Consider the following 22,155-nt stretch of genomic DNA (forward strand, 5'->3'; position numbering starts at 1 on the left):
CCTCCAAAAGTGTTTTCAACGGTTCAGATCGATTAAAAACAAAAGTTTCTAGGGAAGACTCTTCCCTGGAAAAGTTTGTTTTTAATTTAAACCGTTAGTTGATGAGATCGACGGTTGTGTGCCACCCTACAGCGCACGGCAGTGCACTATAACACCCCCGAATCCACACTTCATTATTTCGTAGTAACACAATAGCTATAAGAATTAACAAATTCTGGTCCGTGGAGCTATTGTGGTGCGGGTCAGCCCCACCCAACTTTTTTCATTTAGAGCACACTAAATAATGGTTAATGATACCGGGCGGTAATGATCTACATGTTGTCAAATCATAAGATAGCAACACTCGAGATTAATTCTTCAATTTATCAAAACAGTTTTGTAAAAACTAATAATTAGTCTTGAAAAATCACTGTTCCAAAATTTCTTTCATAGTTCAGCACCTCCGACTTCATTTCTTGAGTCCGCCACGGTAAAAAACCCTATGTTTGATTGTAGTGAATAATAGTGTTGAACCAAAAATTGTATACATATCCCAGTACAGGTTGGATCCAGAATTAACTCAGCCTATCTAGAAACTAGTATAGGGTTACTTTTATTTGAAATGAAGGACATCTCTTTGATGACCAGAGCCAATGGCCAATATTGCTAAGTGCCACAACCACCAAGCTACCGTAGACCAGACAAAAAGGGGAGCACAATTGTGATCATTTTAATTAGTCACTGTTGAGTTGCCCAGAAAGACTGAAAAATAAAAAAAAGCGTTCAATTATCAAAAAAGTTATGAGATCTAGATCTCATAACTTTTTTCACTAAAAAATACTTTCCTGCAAAATAAATATTGTCAAAACAAAGATATTTTACGGAGTAATTTTCTTGCAAGATTCTTTGCAACACACACAAGGAATGTCACACAAGAAATTTTATTTTTCTTATTTCGCCTTACTTCACTTTGTTCTAGTAATTTGTTTTCACGCGAAAATATTCTCGACAATTGGACAGATGGCTCAGATGGTGACTCAGCTATAAATGGGCATAAAAAGTGGAATTGGTTTAATTTGGAGAAATGATAAAAAAAAAAAAAAAGGAGAGCACTAAACTCGTGCAAGAATTGAAAGGCCTTCCCCCCCCTCCCACCCCCCCCCCCCCCCACTACCCGAACTGTCAAGTTGAGAACTCATAGACCCTCCCTAACCTAATACTAAATCACAATTGCTTTTAACAAAAGCTGTTTTCATCAAACAACTTTTAAATAACCTAATCAATTTCCAAAAAAGTAAGGGCTTGAAGGCATTAAACACAAAATACACACACACAAATCAACTCAAAGAGCTGTGCTATCCACACAGATTTCTGTGCACCGATTGTGCACAAATTTTGTTGTGGGGCCCACCACGGATTCCACACAAATCATCCAAGCCGTTCATTAAATGTAAAACATTTTTTCAAGGGTCTCCGTAAAAAATAAGCTCAATCCAATACCTATATGTGCTTCATCCAACCATCTAACTTTTCATTCAGATTTTCGGATAATGAAAAGTTATACGATTGGATCGAGTATCTATAGGTATCGGATTGAGATTATTTTTTACGGGGACCCTTGAAAAAATATTTTACATTTAATGAACGGTTCGGATGATTTTTATGGGACCCATGGTGGGCACAACAAAATCTGTGCACAATCTGTGCACAGATTGTATGTGTTTGTAGACTTTCTGCAACTCAAATGAAATAAACCATCAACTTCCGTACAACCAATGATGAGTCCCGTTGCCTCCTGCCATTTATGCCCGTTTTGGCTGAATAAGTCAACTGACTTATTTTTTGTCTTTATTTAAATTTTTTCGTATTTGTTAAATTTTGATCAATTTTTTTGGAGATTATTGCATCGTCATGACGAGATGAATCTAAAAAGTAAAAAATTATGATCGAAATTCAATTTTTTTGGAATAAAGACAAAAAAATTGGCTTATTAATTAATTAGATTTCGATCGTAATTTTTTACTTTTTAGATTCCTCTTGTCATGATGATGTAATAATCCCCTAAAAATTGATAAAAAAACTAAAAAATACAAAAAAAAAAAATTGAATAAGGACAAAAAAAATAAGCCAGTCTGGCTTATTTAGCCGAACGAAGATTATTGAATCGTCACGACAAGAGGAATCTAAAAAGTAAAAATTACGATCGAAACCTAATTTTTTTGAATAAAGACAAAAATAAGCCAATAAGCCAATTTTTTCGTCTTTATTAAAAAAAATTAGATTTCGATCATAATTCTTTACTTTTTAGATTCTTCTCGTCATGACGATGTAATAATCTCCAAAAAATTGACGAGAAACTAACAAATATGAAAAAAATGGAATAAAGGCAAAAAAAAAAAAAAAAACCAATTGGCTTATTTAGCCGAACGGAGCCTTACTCTCCCATCTCAATTCTTTAGTCCATTTTGGGAGTCTATGCCACTTTTCAATTAATTATATTTTACAATCTATAATCTTTTAGGTGATTTTGAAAATATCGTTTAAATGAGCTCATTGAGATCTATTAAACAAGATTCATATTGCATATAAATAGTAATATCAATTAAAAGTTATAGTTATTTTTTTAATCCGATTAAAATAGGACGAGGGACAAAAGAAAAGAAAAGGAAGGGGAGTAGTTGACTTATTAATAGCAATATTATAATTTACAGTGGAAGGTAGGAGTACCATTTTGATGGGCCATTTGAAGCAGCGGAAGCCCCTCAGGGATCCCCATAATTCCAATTTCCATGGCTACCTACCACAAATGCACTGATGATGCGTAGATCGGTGTATGAAGCCCATTTTGAGGTCTTATACAAATGATCCAGTTGTTCATTAATTTTAAAATAATTTTTGAAATGGCATTGCATCAAACGAGCTCAATCGAATACTTGTAAATGCTTGATTCGATATGTCCAACTTTTCTTAAAACTTCATTTATAACTCATGAAATGAGGCCTTGCTCTCCTCAATTTTTTGGGTTTTTTGTGTGTGTTTTTATTCGAATTTTTTCGCGTTTGTTAGTCTCACATCAAACTTTTGTAGATAATTGATTCTTCTCGACGAGAGGAATCCGAACATCAAAAAAAAATTTACTTTTCACCCAAATATTTTCAAAAGCTAGTTTTTTGGTCTCTATCTCAGATATTTTCAAAAATCTTTAGGTAAAAGTAAAAAATATATATATTTTTTCGATTCCTCTCGTTAAGATGAATGAATAATCCATAAAAATTTAGTGCAAAACTAAAGAACGCAAAGAAAATTCAATTAAGAACAAAACAGGTAAAAGCAGCCAAAAAACTAAAGAGAACAAGATCTGAAACTATGGATTAAGAATTTATAGTTAGTTATAATATTTCGAAGTACCCAACAAAAAATTACGGTTATCTGATGGGGCTGATTTTTTGCAAGACCACTAGAAAAATTAGTTTAAAATTATTGAACGCCTCACATTATTTGTGTAAAATCTTAAGTGAGCCCGGGTCATACACCACACACCACACCGATCTGTGCACTATTGGTACATTTTTCTCCGGTCCCAATAGTCTGGTTCCTGTGATCCGCTCCCATAGAAGAATTTATTATTTGGGCACTCACACATTAATTATGTATCCATATGTACAAATTCTGATAGGAGTATGTAGACTGCGGTCCAACTACAGAGAGTCCCTGCAGTTCAATCACAGCCATTCATCTTTGCATCCAACGGTCCAAACTTTAAAAAAACTTTTTTGAGGAAAAGTTAAACTTATAGTGAATTGACCATTAAAAATACCATCTGACGGTTGCGAACACTCTAACCGCACATCTGCAGTCCAAACGTGGCCTGTAAACAAGCCTGGTGCTATGTAGACATACATATTTACAGAGGAGGAGCCCCAACAGGTGCGTATTTTACATTCTAACGGATTTTTATTATAGACTATTACTAGTGTATGCCCGTGCCTGAAGACACGGCACGAACGATCAGTACACACAAATAAATTTTGAACTCACGTGCAATATATCAATCACTGCCCAACAAATCCAACTATGTGGAAAATAATAACCCAAGCATATTCATTGACATATTTAACTTGAATGAGCAAATAAAGAACAAACAATTTCCCAATCCCTAGAGATTGTGCCCCTGCCTGAAGGCATGATGCAACACGTTCTCAACAAAATGAGTCTGTACTTGAAAGCGCTTATTAATTAAGAGGCATTAACCTAATATAAAAGTTTCTAGCACTATCAACAATAAAATTACCTACTTTTAATAAAAAATATTACTTAGGAATCAAAACCGTTTCGAAGCTGCTATTCCAATCACAAACATTAACTAAGTCGATCAAAATGTATTCAATGTCACTAAAGACTAATGAATTCAGTACATAGAGGGGGCCATCCCCCTAAAATTCGAAGCCACAACAATTGATGTAGCACTTAACAGCTACCAACAATAAAAAAATAGAATGGTAGCCAACAATATAAGAAGAAGAAGATAGAATGTGAGTCATTCGGAAAAGGATAGCCAACAGTATGACCTCCACCACCACCTTCTATCTCTAGATACGTGCATATTGAATCTAAACGTTGGTGCAAAAACACTAACGTTAAAGTAAAAACACTAATTTCAACCGGGGCGCGTAGTGAGTCATTTGACTTTTGTTTAGAAAAAATTTGTTCAGAAACACAATAAAAACACTAACTTTGAGGGCTCCCTCAAAAAACACAATCATCACCTCCTTTCTGCTACCATATAAAGTAAAAAAGAGTTAATAATTAGGAACTATAGCTGAAATTGAAAATAAAGTATAAAAATCAAAGTAAACTAACAAAACCATAATTTGGATAAACTAAAAGCATCTCTCTAGCTATATGTCTGCCGAGGACTTTTACTCGATACCATCATAAAAATGCTTCAGGAAATCAATAATTGCAACAGGTCCTTGAATCAATTTAAAAAAACTCAAATCGATAAGGAAATTGTAAGTCTAAGTGATTTAAAGAAAGTTTGAATTGCTAGTAATTAGGAATCAAATAATAAGCTTTGGTTGCCGTTTTTCTATACCATCTATAGAAACATGGAGCAAGAGATCTTTACTCAAGCTAAAGGAATTTGAATTGCCAATCGATTTTGCTTATTTCAAATTTATATTGTTAAGGAAATTGTAAGCCAAGCGATTTTGCTTATTCCAAACGGATCTTGAATCAATTTAAAAAAACTCAGAACAATATTTTTGGCTGCAATCCTTGTTAATTAGCAGTAGAGGTGGTCTTTATCAAAGTAGAAGTAATATTGTTTGATGAAGAAGAGAATCTCTTCTATGCACGTGCGTTTTTAAAAACTATCACGACTTTGATTTATAATCAGTTGACCCAACCGTGCGGTTAGAAATCTTACCATGCGGTGCTGTGCCATTCAAATTTATCTCCCTCAATGCTCCAGCGTACACCTCATCGGTTGAACTTGAGTATGCACCCCTATCATTTAACATTATCATTATTAAAAAATACTTCATGGTAACTGGTAAGCAAGACTTGATTAAAAAGAAGTATTGGGTGATGGATATTAGTATCTTCACGAATAAGCTTTTTGTTGAGTGGGACCCTTGACCTAACATGGCGTGCTTGTTTGGACATCTCAGTATCGGTGTGGCATACAGATAATGGCCGCTTTCGATTGCGTCGGACAATATTAGGATTAACATTCTTATTATTCATTCTGTAAGCGGGACAAAAAAATCAAAGATACTAAAAATTTCGGAGAGAAACAAAGATACTCAAAAAAACAAACGAACAAGAATAGACTCGGAAGCCCACTAACCTGAACTGGTTTGAAGTAGCGGCGTCGGCGTCGGGGGTAGAAAGGTCGGGGGTTGAAAACTTGAAATACTTTGTTGGTTCTATAGTTTTACCCAAAAAATTCGTTTCTATGTATAGAGGTATAAAATCATAGGAATTAGCTTTTATGGAACCTACCTAATTGATACAGCCTACGTACCTAACTGGAATTCAGCAATTTAGATTTATTTTAGGAATCAATTAAGCTTTGAATTGCTAGTAATTAGGAATCAAATAATAAGCTTTGGTTGCTGTTTTTCTATACCATCTATAGAAACATGGAGCAAGAGATCTTTACTCAAGCTAAAACCTGAAATTTGAATTGTTAACTATTTTGTAACTATTTTGGGAATAAAATAAGCTTTGATTGCCGTTTGGAATCAATTGAAGGTTTGATTGTGTTCCTTTCCAATATTTCAAACTTCAAATTTTTGTAATATTAGATTACCATGATTGATTAGGATATTTCAATTCAAATGAGCTCCTTTTGTGGTCTTGAAGTTTCCGATATTTACCAAACTGCCATGTTGTAGAAGGAATGATGAAAACAAATCTGGACCGTCGGATTTGTTTGTATAGGTAGATAAATTTTGGACAGAGATAAATCTGAACCGTTGAGAAAGAATATTCTGAAAGATACCCGTCCTGTTTTATAATATAGATATAGATTTATAGTGAATCAACCCATTTATTTTTGCAAAACTTGACGTGAAGATCTTACGTAAGAAAAATGAGGTCATAAATCAACCATCAGCAATATTTTGATTGGATTACATTCATCTTACAAAAATGAAAAGTGTGGGTGCCATTGAGGGGTCCAATTTCTTCTGTCTCGAAAACCTTGATTAAATTGTCTGATTTTCTTTTTATGTTTTAAATTCAACGGCCGAAAAATTCATCACTACAAAAGCACAAAAGTTTTTGGCACAAAGGATTCTGCTTCGCCATTGGGACCATTCATTTTTTAGAATTGTAACGATCCTAATTTTGACCCTAAATTTTTCAAATAAAAACTCGTATTGTTACCCTAAAATTTTATTAGTTAACTAAATTATAAGTATTTTTATTCAGAATTTATCTTTTTTTTTCAATATATATACATATAATTAGCTAGTCATATATCTTATTTCTATATTAGTCAAAATTTTAATATTAATGAAATTTACATTATTTCAATTAACAAGGAGCTAGGAGGGTCCTGCAAAGCTGCAAAAGAGGGTCAACAAAATTAAACTCACCACTTATTGCTCCTAACTTGATTACAATCTTACTTTATTTATTTTCCAGTATAAATAATTAATTAATTATTATACAACAAAAGAGACACACTAGTTGACCTTCATCGCCTCCTTCATTCTCCACATTTTGATTTACACACAGAGAGAGAGAGAGAGAGAGAGAGAGAGAGAGAGTGTGTGTGAGAGTGAGTGAGTGAGAGCGGGTGTTGATATGGCGGAGAGAGTTGACGAGGTGAGCAACAAACAAGTGATTCTGAGGGACTACGTGAGTGGTTTCCCCAAAGAGTCAGATTTCGAGGTGAGGACCAGTAAGATTCGACTGAACGCAGCACAAGGTTCGAAATCGGTTGTGGTGAAGAATCTCTACTTGTCTTGCGATCCCTACATGCGTAACCGCATGAGGAATTCGATAGGCAGCTATAGTGCCTCATTCACTCCTGGTTCGGTCAGTCACTTCCAACTCATGATTCAATCTGTATCTATCTATATACACACCTTCTATATATTATAATAAAAAAAGAAATGATTCGATGGCTACAAAGTTACCAGAAAGTGTGATTTAACAGTTGTATAGGCTGCTCTCGTTTATGTGCCTAGATAATTTTTAACAGAAATCGCTCCGTTGTATAATATAAATAGAAATTCCAACTTGGACTGATGAACAAAGCAAAGCGCAATATAAATAGAAATTCCAACTTGGACTGATGAACAAAGCAAAGCGCTCGAGTTCGAGCTCGTGTTCGCTCATTAAACGGTCGTTTGATATCTTTTGAAGCTGGTTAAGGTTTGGAACGAAGGTTGAACTTGAACATCTTTTTAAAGTTCGTTAAGTTTTCAAATCAAGTTTCAACAATCAACCGTTTTGATCGGCTCGTTCAGTTTCGTTTGTCAGCCCTAGTTCCAACCTTGATGGACTGCAAACCCTGAGATTATTGTGAGTATCGTGGTAAACTTATTAGGATACTGCGAGGAGTTTTCAAAATTTTGTGGTGGGGTTGCCCAGTTATGCCCCTTTTGTACCATCACTAGTTTTAATTGCTTGGGCAAATGTTGTGGGGTCAATATAATTGTTTAGTCAAATAAAGTGGGGGAGAGGTTATGAAGGAGTATTAAAATACATGCATAGGTTGATGGTGCAAACTCTTCCAATGTATTTTTTTCTTTCGTGATAACTCTTACAATGTTCTTACAAACTCTTACAATGTTGTGATTATCTTAGTAAACTTTTTAGGACATTAAGATAATCAAATGACTATTTGTTTGTTGTGGTCCTTTGATGTAGGGATGGCAAAATCTAAAGGATTTAGGAGGAGAGAACAATATTGGATGTGGGTGAGTGGTAGTCAATTGTTAGGGAAAATATTTTACAATTGTTTGGTCAAATATAATGGGGGTATATAATTGTTTGGGAAATATAATTGTTTGGGAAAACAATATTGGAGTATCAAACTGGGGCTAGCTTAGTTGGCTAGGACTTTTGCGGTTTCACTATGAGGTTAGGAATTCAAATATCTTTACCTGCATGTGTTGTTCTTCCTTTTGTATTTGTTGGAATTATTTCTCCCCTTAATGGGGCTAATAGTTGGAAATTGTCTGGGATTGTTTCTCCCCCTATTAGGGCTACTAGTTGGGTTGGGCTTATAGTAATTGTAGAGTTGTTTTCATTTAATTCTTATACTTGTATTCTCCTATCGCTGGAAAAAGAAAGGGAAAACAAACAGGGGTTAGTTAATTTAGGAGGAGAAGATAAATGGCTAAGTGGGGGAGAGGAGTATATGTGCCTATAAGAAGTTTCAATACAATTTCCATGTGACTTTCTACTGTTAAAAAATTGGAAATCAATATTAGAAAAATTATGTATGACCTTTTGAAGGATTCTTATGAAAATCCTTGCATCTGTAATGGTTTTTTTTTTTTTGAACGGCGAAAAAAAGATTTTATTAACCCTTGAAGGAGATACAAAGATTAATAAATAGGACAAGGAGAGAACAAAAAGTCCAATCCGAGACCCAATTCCTTGATTGGCAAGATGCCAACCAAGGCAACACCCAAAGGGAACAAAGTCCCAACACCTAATGGCCTAAGAGCTCGGATAAAACAATTAAAATAAGTGGGACGCAGCCCAAACACCCAAGAGGCCTAAAAGCCCAAATTACATGGGACAAGCCCAACTAGTAAAGCCCAAACAAACACAGCAAACCGTCCAATGAATCATTGTCTGGTATATATGTTGTAAAATGACAGAGAAAATCTTTTATATTAATCTTTTAATCAACTTCCGTTCAAACTTAATAAACAAAAAACAAATATAGTATATACATCTATCATCTATTACTATTACAAAGGGAACACCTTTTTGCAGTGTTTGAAAAGTCCCCAAGTGCTAGTTGGGCAACCGGGCACCGCCTAGCGCCTAGGCCAATTAGTTGGGGATTAATTGATGCCTAGAGATTAGTTGTATCATTTTTTAAATATTCTTGAGTCAACTCAATGGCTAGTATTGCATTATAGTTACAAAATGTACGAACTTCTTTCCACTTCCCGAAAGTTCTTAAATCTGCATCAGTGACTGATCATGTTGATGTTGTGCAGCCTATAACTGGTTATGGAGTGGCTAGAGTGATTGATTCTAGACATCCACATGTCAAGATAGGTGACTTAGTTTGGGGAATGACTGGATGGGAAGAGTATAGTCTCATTACAGAACCAGAGACACTCTTTAAAATTGAACACACAGATGTGCCTCTTTCTTATTATACTGGAATCCTTGGTAAGTTCATTCCATTTGTTTCCCCCAAATTACTTCAGGTACAATAGGTGGATTATCTTCTTCTTTTTCTCATCCCAATAAGAAGGCATTCAATTTATTTGTCGTGGAACCTCACCGCTTATGGATGTAGCAGGATATAGAGCTGAAAAGAAAATAGTAGTTTTTTTTGTTTTTCATTTAGTTATTTGCTAACTTCAGGTAGGCCAATGATATTTGTGAGATCTAATAAGGGGATATCTCAGGCTAAGTATTCCTACTACATGAAACTAATGCAGCTAACTACATTTTCCATTTGGACACTAATATCTCTCTCTCTCTCTCTCTCTCTCTCTCTCTCTCTCTCTCTCTCTCTCTCTCTCTCTCTCTCTCTCTCTCTCTCTCTTTTTGTGTTATTAAATAGATGCAGAAAATTGTAGACAACTCTCCCTTCTGCTTTCTTTTTTTCTTTTTTTCTTTTTTTTTTGGAATTTAGTGACTTTCATTAAGAAACCAAACCAATCAGATCAAGGTGATAGCCTTGAAGTTACAAACAAGACCAAAGATAGACAAAAAAACAAAACATTACAGAAAACCTCTACACAATGGGTACACCACAGCATCTAGCAGCCAAAAACTAGACAGGACAGCCCCCAAGACTGGATACATACAAAGGAATACCTATATATTTAGTTACTGGCTTGTAATTATGGTTTTCAGTTTTAGAAAACAAGACAAGTTGATGAAGTAGCATCCCTTGTTCAAAGCCCTGTGCACCACCTCTTTCTGAAAACAGTTGTAAGGGAACTTGTGAGTCGTGATCAGTTTGTACTGTGATCTTATACTTTCAGCTACATTGGATGGATCCTCATTGCGTTGAGTTGAACTTTGTAGGTATGCCTGGTATGACAGCCTATGGTGGTTTTTATGAGGTAGGCTCTCCCAAGGAAGGAGAGTACGTATTCGTTTCAGCTGCATCTGGAGCGGTTGGTCAGCTTGTTGGCCAGTTTGCAAAGCTAAAGAATTGTTATGTTGTTGGAAGTGCTGGATCCAAAGAAAAGGTTATTGCCTTTCACTTGTCCATTCTGCTATTTATGCTAAATTACCATTTAGCGCATGTCTATATTTATCGCTGAATGGAAATGTCATATACCTTACCATTGTTTGATAGTACTTTACCAGTATTTGAGTTACACATTTCAAGTGTCCCGATCACAATTTCTGGTACTCCGAATATGTTCCCTTGTATTTGTCAAGCAGAGGAACTCGTTTCCTTGCTGAGTAGTATCTTTTCAGAGCAATGAGCATAATTCTCTCTCTCTCTCTCTCTCTCTCTCTCTCTCTCTCTCTCTCTGCGTACGTCTGTGTGTGAGAGTGACTGTTGGTGCATAATCGATGTTTTGTATTATCAAATACCATCATTCTGTTTCTGAATTTTATCATATCCCAAATTGTACGAATAGTAGATACTGGTCATGACTCTTATTGGTTTCTGTTGTCCTATTGTTTCTTTCTTCAACCATTTTTCCGACCTAAGGTTGGTCTGCTGAAGGACAAATTCGGGTTTGATGAAGCTTTCAACTATAAAGACGAACCTGACTTGGATAAAGCACTCAAAAGGTGAGTGTTTCATATTTTTTTTCCAGAAAGACACGATAGCAATATGGAGTTTCAGAGCCTAAGTACATTAATGGGTAGAAGGACTGCTGATTTGATCAACCTAATTCAAGGAAAGTAATGTTACAACTATATTCCAAAAACACCATGTTAGCACACTAATTATTTAGACTGTTAGAAGTCATAAAATATCGAAATAGACCAAGTAAATCAAGAGCGTAGGAAAATAGTGAAAGTAGGAAACATTTTGCCTGTGAGAATGAAAGTCATGCTAGGCACTGTGTTAAGGCTAATATTCCTCCCCTCGAAAAGGTACAACCGGAGTGTGTTAGCCCCAAGATTAAACCCAAGAGCTCACAAGCATTCCTCATCCGATGTTCACAACCACTAGGAGGTTTGAATGAGTCACGAACTGAGTTGTCAAAAAGCTATGAAGCACGGGTACTTCAAAAATGTCGCCGTACCCGTACCGGGTACGGGTACGGCGCCGGTACGGCAAAAACATACCGGGTACGGCAAAATTTGATCGGGTACTTTTGATAATTTTGGGTACGGCATGGGTACGGGATGGGTACGGCAAGGGTATGGCATGGGTACGTTTTAGCCCAAAATGATTTTTTTTTCCAAATTTCTAGGATTTTTTTGTAAATAATTATAAAATATGGGTTTATTGTGTAATTTTTTTGTCTTTTATATACACATACACGTTTACTAAGTCACTGAGAGAGGCAGCGGTCTAGGGCTCCAAATCGGAACAGAAGACGTAAGTTCTCTCTCTTTTATGTACACATACACGTTTATACTGAGTCAATGTTTGTAAGTACTGTTGGTATGTAAGAAACAAGGAACTCGTCTAGCTTTGATCTAGGTACGTTGAACTTGATGTATGAACTTCGAACTTTTATCTATGTTACTTTTTGTTAGTAAAATGGGTTTATATTTCATTTAAAGCAATAAAAAATAGAAAAAAATTATATATCTATTCGCCGTACCCGTACCCTACTTTTTTGGGGTTTTGCCGTTTCCCATACCCATACCGCGTACCGGTACCCGTGCTCCATAGTCAAAAAGTATATTGATATGATTAGAAAATATTGAGCTACGTATGAGAGCCCTTTTTTTGTAAGCAAAGAAGAAGAAGTATAGAAGAAGAAGCCAAAGCTGATTGTTTATTCTTTCTCTGTGAATACGTGTAAAGCATAGGGCATGGGTTTCCAACGGCAGTTCAGGGATCCAAGGAAAAACCCATGTACACTTGTCTCAGTGTTCTAAAACAAGGAATTAATCGGCGATTAAAAGCCGATTAATCGCTGGCAGGGCCTATCCGATTAGGTCCGACTAATGATTCATTGCCGATTACTAATAAATATGCACCGATTAATCGCCGACTAATCCGATTAATCACTCGAAGGTGGCCGACTGCCCGACTAATGCCTAGCGACTTTTAGAACATTGACTTGTCTAATGCATTTAAGTTTTGTAACTTCACTTTAAAATTCATAAATTTTTTGACAAGTAATTGGCTGGCATACCACAGTCACCCTATTTACTTGACCTTATATTGAATAAGGCCGAGTAAAGTTTCAGTACATTACATACCTTAGTTGGCTTTTTTGTTTCTGCTGTAAACTTCCAGTACATTGCATGCCTTATTAGAGCAACTCTGAGCAATGGCTAAACCTCGTGCCAAATGCGAAAATGGCAATTGTCCACTTTTTGTAACGATGGCCAAACAATGGGTCATGTTTGCCATTTCTTCTTCAACCTTTTAAAATTTGTTCGTAGTTTTCTCTCTTTATCAGGACCCCAAAATGCAGTTTGTATTTGGCTCTTTAGGAAGAAAATCGAAGAAATAACTTTCTTTGGATTAGAGCAAGGTTGCTACATTTTTGCATTGTAGGGAATGTAGCGTGCTGCGTGCCAATAATTGACATCAGGATGCCTTTTCTGCCATTTTGCATTAGATATGCTCTTAGCTGGGATATCCAACATTCTTTATGCCTCTGTTTAATTTGTTTGCCAGGTGCTTTCCTGATGGCATCGATATCTACTTCGAGAATGTTGGAGGAAAGATGCTTGATGCGGTACTTCTGAACATGAGACTCCACGGTCGCATTCCTGTGTGCGGGATGATCTCACAGTACAATCTTGAAGAACGGGAAGGTGCACACAACCTGTTCTGCCTCATCACAAAACGAATCCGAATGGAAGGATTCACGGCTTTCGATTACTATCCTATGTACCCAAAGTATCTTGACATGGTCCTGCCCCTCATACGAGAAGGGAAAATTACATATGTGGAAGACATAGCAGAAGGCCTAGAGAATGCACCAGCGGCTCTTATTGGTCTTTTCTCTGGTCGCAATATTGGGAAACAAGTGGTGTTGGTTGCTCGTGAATGAGTCGCCTTGCGTTTTTTTGGGTGTATATACGTTTGACTTGAGATGTGATGGGAAGAGTTTGTTGCTGGGTTGCGTTGGAATGTTCTTTGGCTTCAATGAACAAATTGTGAACTGAAAAGTATCTTATACTCTATTAAATGAACACCTTTTTCAAAATTGCTTATGTTTCTTACAATACCAACCACGCTTGGTGTCTGCGTTGTCCCTTCAAGCGACGGCACCGATGGGTGGCTATCTCAAAGTCTACCTACTTGTCATGATGCAAATTCAAGGAGTTAATACTAATCAGCTACAGAGTCTATGCTCTTTCAACTGGGTTGTTACAAAATCGGTAACTTAACTCCTTTTAAGCCAGGGGCGCACGATGAGCACAGTCATGCGCCTGTAAAGAATCATGTCATTGGAGCTTGGTTTACGAATCTGCCCAATAAGGGAGATAGACTAAAATCAAATTACCAAACCTCTTGCTTCTCAAATTCTGTCTAATTAGTGTCATGGTGAAAGCAGAATCAGGAAGTTGGTATTGTGTCCGCGTTACCAGAAAAGGAAAAAGGACCGAAATATTATCACCTTGCTCACCTTGGTGATAGAAATGCTTTGTTGACATGCACTTCATTTGTTTTGCCTTCTGTTTTTGCACTTAATGTTTTTTCCTAATAACTGTCGTAATATATTTTTTTTATGTAATGCTGGTTGCAAGAATTATTAATGCCTTGTTTGGATGTTAATTTGAAAGAAAAAAAAAATCAAACCAAAAAACACTTACTACCCCTACTTTCAATCATTACTCTCTCTACTCATTACCCTTATCTTTAATCATTATTCACATTTCTCTCTCTATCTCTCTCCACTCATTACTTTTATTTCTAATTATTATCCTAATTTCTCTCTCCACTCATTACCTCAAAAACCAAACTCAAAAATTCTCAAAAATCCATCCTAACAAAGCATAACAAAGCCAAAAAAAAAAAAAAAAAGCACAACAAAGGGGCATACCCATGAACAAACACGCCCAAAACACAAGACACCTAGTGAAAAACACCACCATAGAGAACTTAGCCCGGACAATCACCCTCCAACAAGCCTACCAAGAGAGGTATTACTCCCACCTGCCTCTGGAACAGACTACCCATCAAGATAGCATCTACACCGGGAAAATACACAACCAATTTAGGAAGTTACAAAATTTTATGAAAAGATGTTCCATAGCAAACAGAGTTTTTTGCTGACGAGGGAAAGAAACCTTGACATTCTTCCAGGAACTTCATCAATTCCAGATGTCGGACTCCACCCTTTTAACCATAGCCTCCACACCATCTCCCTTATCTGAGAAACCCGAGCATCCCTCTCCTTCAAGATATGGTATAGAGTAAGCAAAAGCAAGTTTGTATACTGTGTTAGGCAAAAGCAAGCTAGTTTTTTGAGAGCACAAACAGTTTCGATCTCCAAGGGAAAACCCATGAACACTTGTCTAATGCATTTAAGTTTTGAAACTTCACTTTAAAATTCATAAATCTTCTTTTAACAAGTAATTGGGGTCACCCTAGCTAGGTCCCTATTTACTTGACCTTATACTACTGAAGAATAAGGCCGAGTAAGCCTTTCATTATATTAGTTGGCCCTTAGTTGGCCTTTGTTTCTGCTGTGAGCTCTATGAAACATGTTTTCCATCCTCCTAAATAATAAGAACAGGTTTGAGGGATGCCAATTTTTGGCTAATTTTTCCAATTGTACCCTTCAATTGCAACCCGTTCAGTTTTCCTTGGCTGCCCAAAGTTGTAATTTCGCCATGAGGGCCACTTATGGGCCGCATGCTGCCACGCCAGATTATTTCCCCTCCCCCTCTCTCTCACACCACCCACGAGCACAAATATACGGCGGATCATTCGAGAGAGAGGGAGAGGGAGAGGGAGAGAGAGAGAGGAGGAGCGATCGCCGACGACCACCGACCTACCCACCGGAGTGACGGCCACCACCACTACCAGTAGCGCCCACCACCACCTCCAGCGATCACCTGCGCACCCTTCCCCTTTCGCCCGCGTCTCTGTTTTTTCACCCCCTTCCCCCGCCGCCCCCCCCCCCCCCAGCACAGACGAACAGAGGCAGTGAAAGACGAACAGGATTAGAGACCAAAAGAGGGAGAGGTAGATGCGAAATCTTGGCGTCTTTCAAGGTATATCTGGAGTTTTCTTCCACGTAATATCTCTTACTCTCTCAGTCCTTCTTGTTGTCTTCTAGGGCTTCGTTTGAATTTTTTTTGTGTTTTCTGAATTGCCAGCTTTCCATGTCTTTGTTATTAGCATGCTTTTTCTGGAGTTTCCACTGTATAATACCTTCCTCTCCCCGTATCTCTTGCTCTTTTCTGGGGTTTCCTTTGAATTTTTTTACTTTTATCTGATTTGTCGGCTCCACAAGTGTTTGTTAGTGCTAATTTCTCTAGGTTGGATGTATGTTGTTGCGATTTTCGCCCAGAATTTGTCTTAGGATGTAAATAGCTACGTTTTCCGTTCAGAAATTGTCTTTGAATGTATGTACCTGTAATTTTCGTTTGGAATTTGCCTTTGAATAAAGTTTAGATGACTTGACGGATTTGTAGTGATTTGTAGTTAAAATGTGTTTTCCTTCTTCCCCAGAATTACAGTTTGTGCATTGAGAAAGTTTGAGTTCTCTGAGTTGGATGTATATACCTGTGATTTCCATTGGAAATTTGTCTTGGAATGAAAAAAGTTTGTATTTTTGCTCCGAGTTTATATCTCTTGGGGGATTTGTAGTGCTTGTTTTGTCAATGTATTGCGATCGATTGTCAATTTTATAAATTGATTATTTATTCAGAGTTTTATATTCCATATGAAAAATTTTCCATAGTTGTCAGATCATCGAGACTAAGGAAAATTTTCAGAAATAAGATGGCTTTATTATCCAATGGCTTATTTGAGAGGGCTGTAGGAACAAAGTATTGGGGGATCCAATATATAAAGCGTTAGTAGGTCTCTATTGCTGAAGATGATATACTTCTAGCTAACTTTGAGTTTAGGCTCATCAATTTAATCCGGATCATCATCTGTGAACCAGAGGATCCATGGCTAAAAAAAGGCGGCAATGTATCACATAAAACTCTTGTAGTCTTGTACTTGTTACGATGAAGCAATTCAGACCAATGAACAAGCTAAAAAAGCTTGCTCTAAAGGTTCGAGTTCTCAGAATTCACAAAATTAGATACCAACTACTGATGTGGCTGAGCTTGTCTTTGTTTCAATGATATTATGAATTACTTTATGTCACTCATACTGAGGATTGTGATTTCATTGTGGATTCTAATTTGACCTAATCAAGTTTGCATATAGCACAAATCTATGGAACCAATTCTGTTGAAGCCCAAGACATGAGGTTGGCCTATTTTGCATATTTAGGTTGAGTTTATTTGTCATGTTGAGTGAAGACTGATAGAAAACAGTTCACTTTTGATGTCCTAAGATATGGGTTTCGGCAATGAAAAAAGTGATAAAGAAAGGCAGGCAACCTACCTTTTTGAGGCCAACAAGGCAATATTGGACTCACTAGGCATCCTTGGTATAGTAGTATATGTTTTCTATAGCTTACATTTTTGGGTTGCTTGAAGGTTATTGCACAAAATGTTTCAGAAGAAGAAATCAAGGGCTTGAAACAAACGTTCAAAAGCATGGATACCGATGGGAGTGGCTCAATCACATACGATGAACTCAAAGCCGGATTGACTAAGCTGGGCTCAAAGCTTACTAAATCAGAAATAACGGCGCTTATGGATGCTATTATGGATTGACTAGGCTGAGGAGGGAAAGATTTTAACTTTGTTGCGCTTATGGATTAGGAGGGAAAGATTTATTCTGTAAAGGAAGTTAGGCCTCCACAAATCCCTGAGGATCCTAATCCTCTTATTAAGAGTGCAAAATTTCGAGCGCCAACTCATATTATCTCTACAAATTCCGATGTCAAAGGTATGATATGGACCTTTATATTTGTTTCGTCTAGGCTACTTGAAGGAACCAGACTTGAATTTCACTTTTAACTGGAAATAAGTCTATTATATTTGTCTTTTTCTCTCTATTTGCAGGTGAAAAGTCATGATACACTGGTATCCTTATGCCTTCCATCGTTGAACAGGAGTATGGAGTGGGTGATGTTATTTTCCTGTTGTGGTTCAAATGCAGCCTCCCCCATTACTGCACAAAGTTTATTGAGGTCTGATTTTTCTCCTAATAACATGTGCTATAAAAAATTCCTTCCAATTTCTTTTTTAATTTTTGAATTAGGTCGTGGGCTTGTAAAAGAGATTTTGTAGACTACTATTTCTCACTCTCGCATGTAACCTTACCAGATCTACATAATGCTATGTGCCGACCATGGTCCCTGTGTTTGGTGCTCATAACACCATAGTAAGTAACTACAAGGATAGGAAAAGATCTTCTGTCCAGTGGGCCGACCCAAGGATTTTTAGTACCCAAGGCCTAATAAAAAAAAACTATGCTCTTTTAGAGTTAATACCTAACAATTTTTACTGCAACAATTACAATACAAGAAAGCCTAACCAATATAAAGTTATATTAATTATTACATACGAACACAAAATACAAAGTTTCCAAATAGGCAAATACATATTATCTCAAGAACGCATAAGTATCCTACATCATGGAAAATCCATTTACGCTTAGCTTCCAAGATAAGTCGTGTTACCTAAAGGCATAAGCAACTGGATCCCGGAACAAAGACACATTTGATTGTTAATTTCAATGTGGCAAATAGATAGAGGCATATATTTCAAGTCCCGGTGACGTTTGGACCTTCCTTGTTACAGTTACGTGGGAAAAGTGGTTTTATGGGAAAAGTGATTATCGATGGCTATGTGCGATCGAAGAGCCCATTATATATCCATAGAGATTCCACAACCAAGCTGTCCATGAACACTGTCCAGGTTTTTTAAGACATTACGCATAGATGAATGAGGTTATGGTAGTGAATCATAAGAGAACCAAATTTGTCATAGAATTTTTAATGTCAAGCGTTTCCAACAGAACTGAGAAACATACGTCTAATTTAAAAACTCCGTTTTCATTTTGGTATAAACCTATTCTGATGGGTTACAAAGAGATTTCATTTAGACTGTTCAGACCATTACATAATAGGTGCATGGAACGTGTTTGATGAAATGCTGCAAAGGGGAAAAAAGAGTTCCTCCATCAGATGATACAAATTTCCATCTTTGTTGTAATATTGGGTTGAGTAGGATTTCCCATGTACTCTGTTGAAATTTTTCACTTCCCGTTCACCGAAGAACATAAAACTTTAGACCTCCTCTTTTAACCAAGATGGTTTCGATCAAGTATATTCTTATTCAGTGTGTTTGTGTGTATTTATTGATTACTACGTGATTTTTAGTTGAGGAACAAATTTTGGCCGGACAGCGGCTGGTCTCTTCATTTCTAGTGCGAACTCTTATGATCTTGGCGTTTGCGATGGCGAAAAATTGATTATATTGAAGGATTACGAAGGGAACCAGAGTGGGGACATTTGAGAGGTTTGCATAAAGCAATCAAGCCAAGTGAACCAGCTTTAGTTTCCATGTATTCCACGATGACTTGGCCTGGAAAAAATCTAGAGGTAGATTCAATTGTTCACTGTATCTATGCCCATTGACAGAAATGTACTCATCACTCTTTTGGCATACCTAGCATTATCTCGAATTGTTTGTTATTTCTAGGTTCATGTGTTCCAGTCAAAGGCTTTTTGTGCTTTGCAAACTATGACACCAATTCTGCCGCAAAAATCACCTTTCAGAATATGCAATATGATCTGCCTCGTCGGTCCATCATAGACTAGGTGTTCACCCTGTTCTCGCGGTAATGTCAGCTGGTCACTTCTTTAGCATTCCTCACATAATGGAAAAAAAAGCATTTCCATAGAATAAGCTTTACTTTTTTATCCTAATTTAAGAACCTCTTACGAGGCGCTAGAAAATCCAAAACTGACATTTAGCAACAATGTGAAGTTGAGAGCTGGAATTAACACGATTTCTTTGTTTAGCGTTGTTGTTGGTCTTCCGGTTGGTTCTCACTTTCTAACAAAAGTTCGTGTTCTTTGGATGGCAATCATGGTATTGGACTCATTATCATACCATTCATTCTGAGAATGTTGGTGTGCATTATGCGACATAGAATACTCCGGTTCTTGGTCCGGTTACATTGGAGGGTCACAATGACAGGACAAGAGACTTAAGAAATTTAATGTGGTCCAACAATGTTTGTTTTCACTTTTTATGATATTTTTATGCTCCACCTTTCTTTTGCTAGACTGCATAAGCAATTATGGAACTTACAAAATCTCTTTTGTGTTTCTCGATCTTGGATTTATGGAATCATTTGTGACCGGAAAAAAACACAACAGACTCTACTTCATTTTCTTTTTCCTGTACAATGAAGACAACCCCCAGTTTTTGCTTTCCCTCCACGAATTCCTCGACAAATCTGACATTCAAGCCCAACCTCAAGGTAGATTGGCAAGGCCAACAATAGTGAGATATCATAAAGCCTAATATGGAGATATCATAAAGCCAGATAGAAATCGTTTCTGGATGCTGATTTTTAATCATTAGATCACATTCTGATGACCCGTTTCTGCGTCTCTGAGCCTTTATTTCTTTCACTTTATATTTTGGCACTTGTTTTGGTTTTCTCCTTCAGATTTGAAAATTTTTGATATGAGAATTTTATGGTTTGGGTTTGGCATAAAATACTCTTCTTCTATACACCCATAGAATCTGAGCATTCCCCAACCCAATTGATGTTTTTAGGTTTTCATGGGTTTATATTAAATTCCAATCAAGAAAATGTGAGCTAGAAGAAATGAAACTACCGCTACTTGCTTGACATACTTTTTAGTTTTTTGTGAACGCTTCCTTATTTATGGAATATGAGCGCATAAAATTCCTTCCTTTTGGAGTACAAAAAGTTGAACAGTTAATATTCCTGTATGGTACTGGAGTTTATGTTGTTTAATAAATGTTCTTTCCTTATAAGAATGCAAAAGTGATTGGCCTTTTATTTTCTCTTTTCTTTTAAATGCATAGCCGAGCTTTTTATGACAACAGCCTCTCACAAGAGGTTAGCGGAGATGCTCTTGGAGAGGTTTGCACTTGCACTCCTACATCTGTCTGTGAATTCTACTCTGAGTTTTAATAATTACCTCAAGGCCTTTTCTTTGGTTTAATAGGAGTTTAAGGGCTATGTTTTCAAGATTATGGGAGGATGTGACAAGCAAGGATTCCCCATGAAACAAGGAGTGTTAACTACTGGTCGGCCCCGTCTCTTGCTCCAAAGAGGTGGGATTAATATTCTGTTGAGTGTATCTTCAAGCTGGTCACAGTTGTTTTGGTGCGCTGTGATCTTTTTCAAAGGATATTTTGCATTTGCTACAGGATACTAATCTGGAACATCTTAATTTTGATTGGACAGGGACTCCATGCTTTCATGGACATGGAAGGCGCACCGGAGAGAGGAGGAGGAAGTCTGTTCGTGGGTGCATTGTGAGCCCAGACCTTTCTGTTCTGAACTTGGTTATTGTGAAGAAAGGTGAGAGCAAACTTTCCGGCTTGACTGACACTAACAAACCAAGGTTGAGGGGTCCTAAGAGGGCATAAAAAATTTGTAAACTCTTCAGGCTCTCCGAGGAAGACGATGTTCGAAACTACGTGAACACATACCGCTGGACGTTCACAAACAAAGCTGGTAGGTTTAATGTTTTTTATAATGTTAGAAGTTCGAAGTGATTCATTTGGCAATAGAGTTCGTTTTTCCTGTATTTTCAAGAACCAAACTATGGTGTTGTGATGTTTTGTTGTTTTTACCCGCATTTTGCAGATGGACCTTTACTGTGGTTTTAGACCAGATGGATCAACATGGGCCATGGGCTAGATTATTTTCTATTTTGCTATGAAAAGTTCTCTTTCCAAGTACTTTTCAATCCAGCAAACTATCTACTCTATATGCAAAGTACCATCACTAAATAGGTTGCGCAATGTGTGCTTTTCCTATCTATCACCACTCACCACTGCAAACTCTACAAGTCTTATGCTCCTTCACCATCTATGGATAAAGTGCAGACTATGTAGAACGTATGTAAATTATCTAAACTTTTGCTACTTTGATAAATCTACGTAATATATCTTCCTACCTATTTTCATGTTCTATTGCTTCCAGCTCTGAAATTACAAATAGGACATATCTAGCCTATATAAAAACTTGTTCCCTTCAACGGGCATGCATTCGTGCTGTGC

At 36.9% G+C, this 22,155-nt stretch overlaps 3 protein-coding genes across 7 annotated transcripts in view; all 3 read left to right on the forward strand.

Annotated features, from left to right (window-relative positions):
* LOC131301827 (2-alkenal reductase (NADP(+)-dependent)-like) overlaps positions 1–22,155 on the forward strand; it is an 86,949-nt gene that overhangs the window by 59,304 nt on the left and 5,490 nt on the right. The window lies entirely within an intron of this gene.
* On the forward strand, positions 7,154–14,006 carry LOC131301831 (2-alkenal reductase (NADP(+)-dependent)-like). 2 transcript variants are annotated; one of them, XM_058328297.1, is made up of 6 exons: positions 7,217–7,238; positions 7,281–7,530; positions 9,678–9,855; positions 10,726–10,892; positions 11,369–11,451; positions 13,472–14,006. In XM_058328297.1, exons 2-6 carry the CDS (start codon positions 7,297–7,299, stop codon positions 13,848–13,850), a joined length of 1,041 nt encoding a protein of 346 aa, XP_058184280.1. In that variant the 5' UTR covers positions 7,217–7,238; positions 7,281–7,296; the 3' UTR covers positions 13,851–14,006. The 2 variants fall into 2 exon arrangements, with proteins under 2 accessions (XP_058184279.1, XP_058184280.1); XM_058328296.1 differs by having other exon boundaries at positions 7,154–7,530.
* LOC131301834 (small ribosomal subunit protein eS6y-like) lies at positions 16,325–22,132 on the forward strand. 3 transcript variants are annotated; one of them, XR_009191448.1, is made up of 6 exons: positions 16,325–17,824; positions 17,941–18,068; positions 20,950–21,007; positions 21,093–21,201; positions 21,335–21,607; positions 21,740–22,132. XR_009191448.1 is itself a non-coding variant. In XM_058328299.1 (5 exons), the coding sequence occupies exons 1-5, from the start codon at positions 17,816–17,818 to the stop codon at positions 21,517–21,519; spliced, it is 489 nt and encodes a 162-aa protein (XP_058184282.1). In that variant the 5' UTR covers positions 16,325–17,815; the 3' UTR covers positions 21,520–22,132. The 3 variants fall into 3 exon arrangements, 1 of the variants encoding a protein (XP_058184282.1); XM_058328299.1 differs by having other exon boundaries at positions 21,335–22,132; XR_009191449.1 differs by lacking the exons at positions 16,325–17,824; positions 17,941–18,068; positions 21,093–21,201; positions 21,740–22,132 and adding an exon at positions 19,732–19,926 and having other exon boundaries at positions 20,012–21,007; positions 21,335–21,471.

The sequence above is a fragment of the Rhododendron vialii genome, chromosome 9a (genome assembly GCF_030253575.1).
Source record: "Rhododendron vialii isolate Sample 1 chromosome 9a, ASM3025357v1".
NCBI lineage: Eukaryota > Viridiplantae > Streptophyta > Magnoliopsida > Ericales > Ericaceae > Rhododendron > Rhododendron vialii.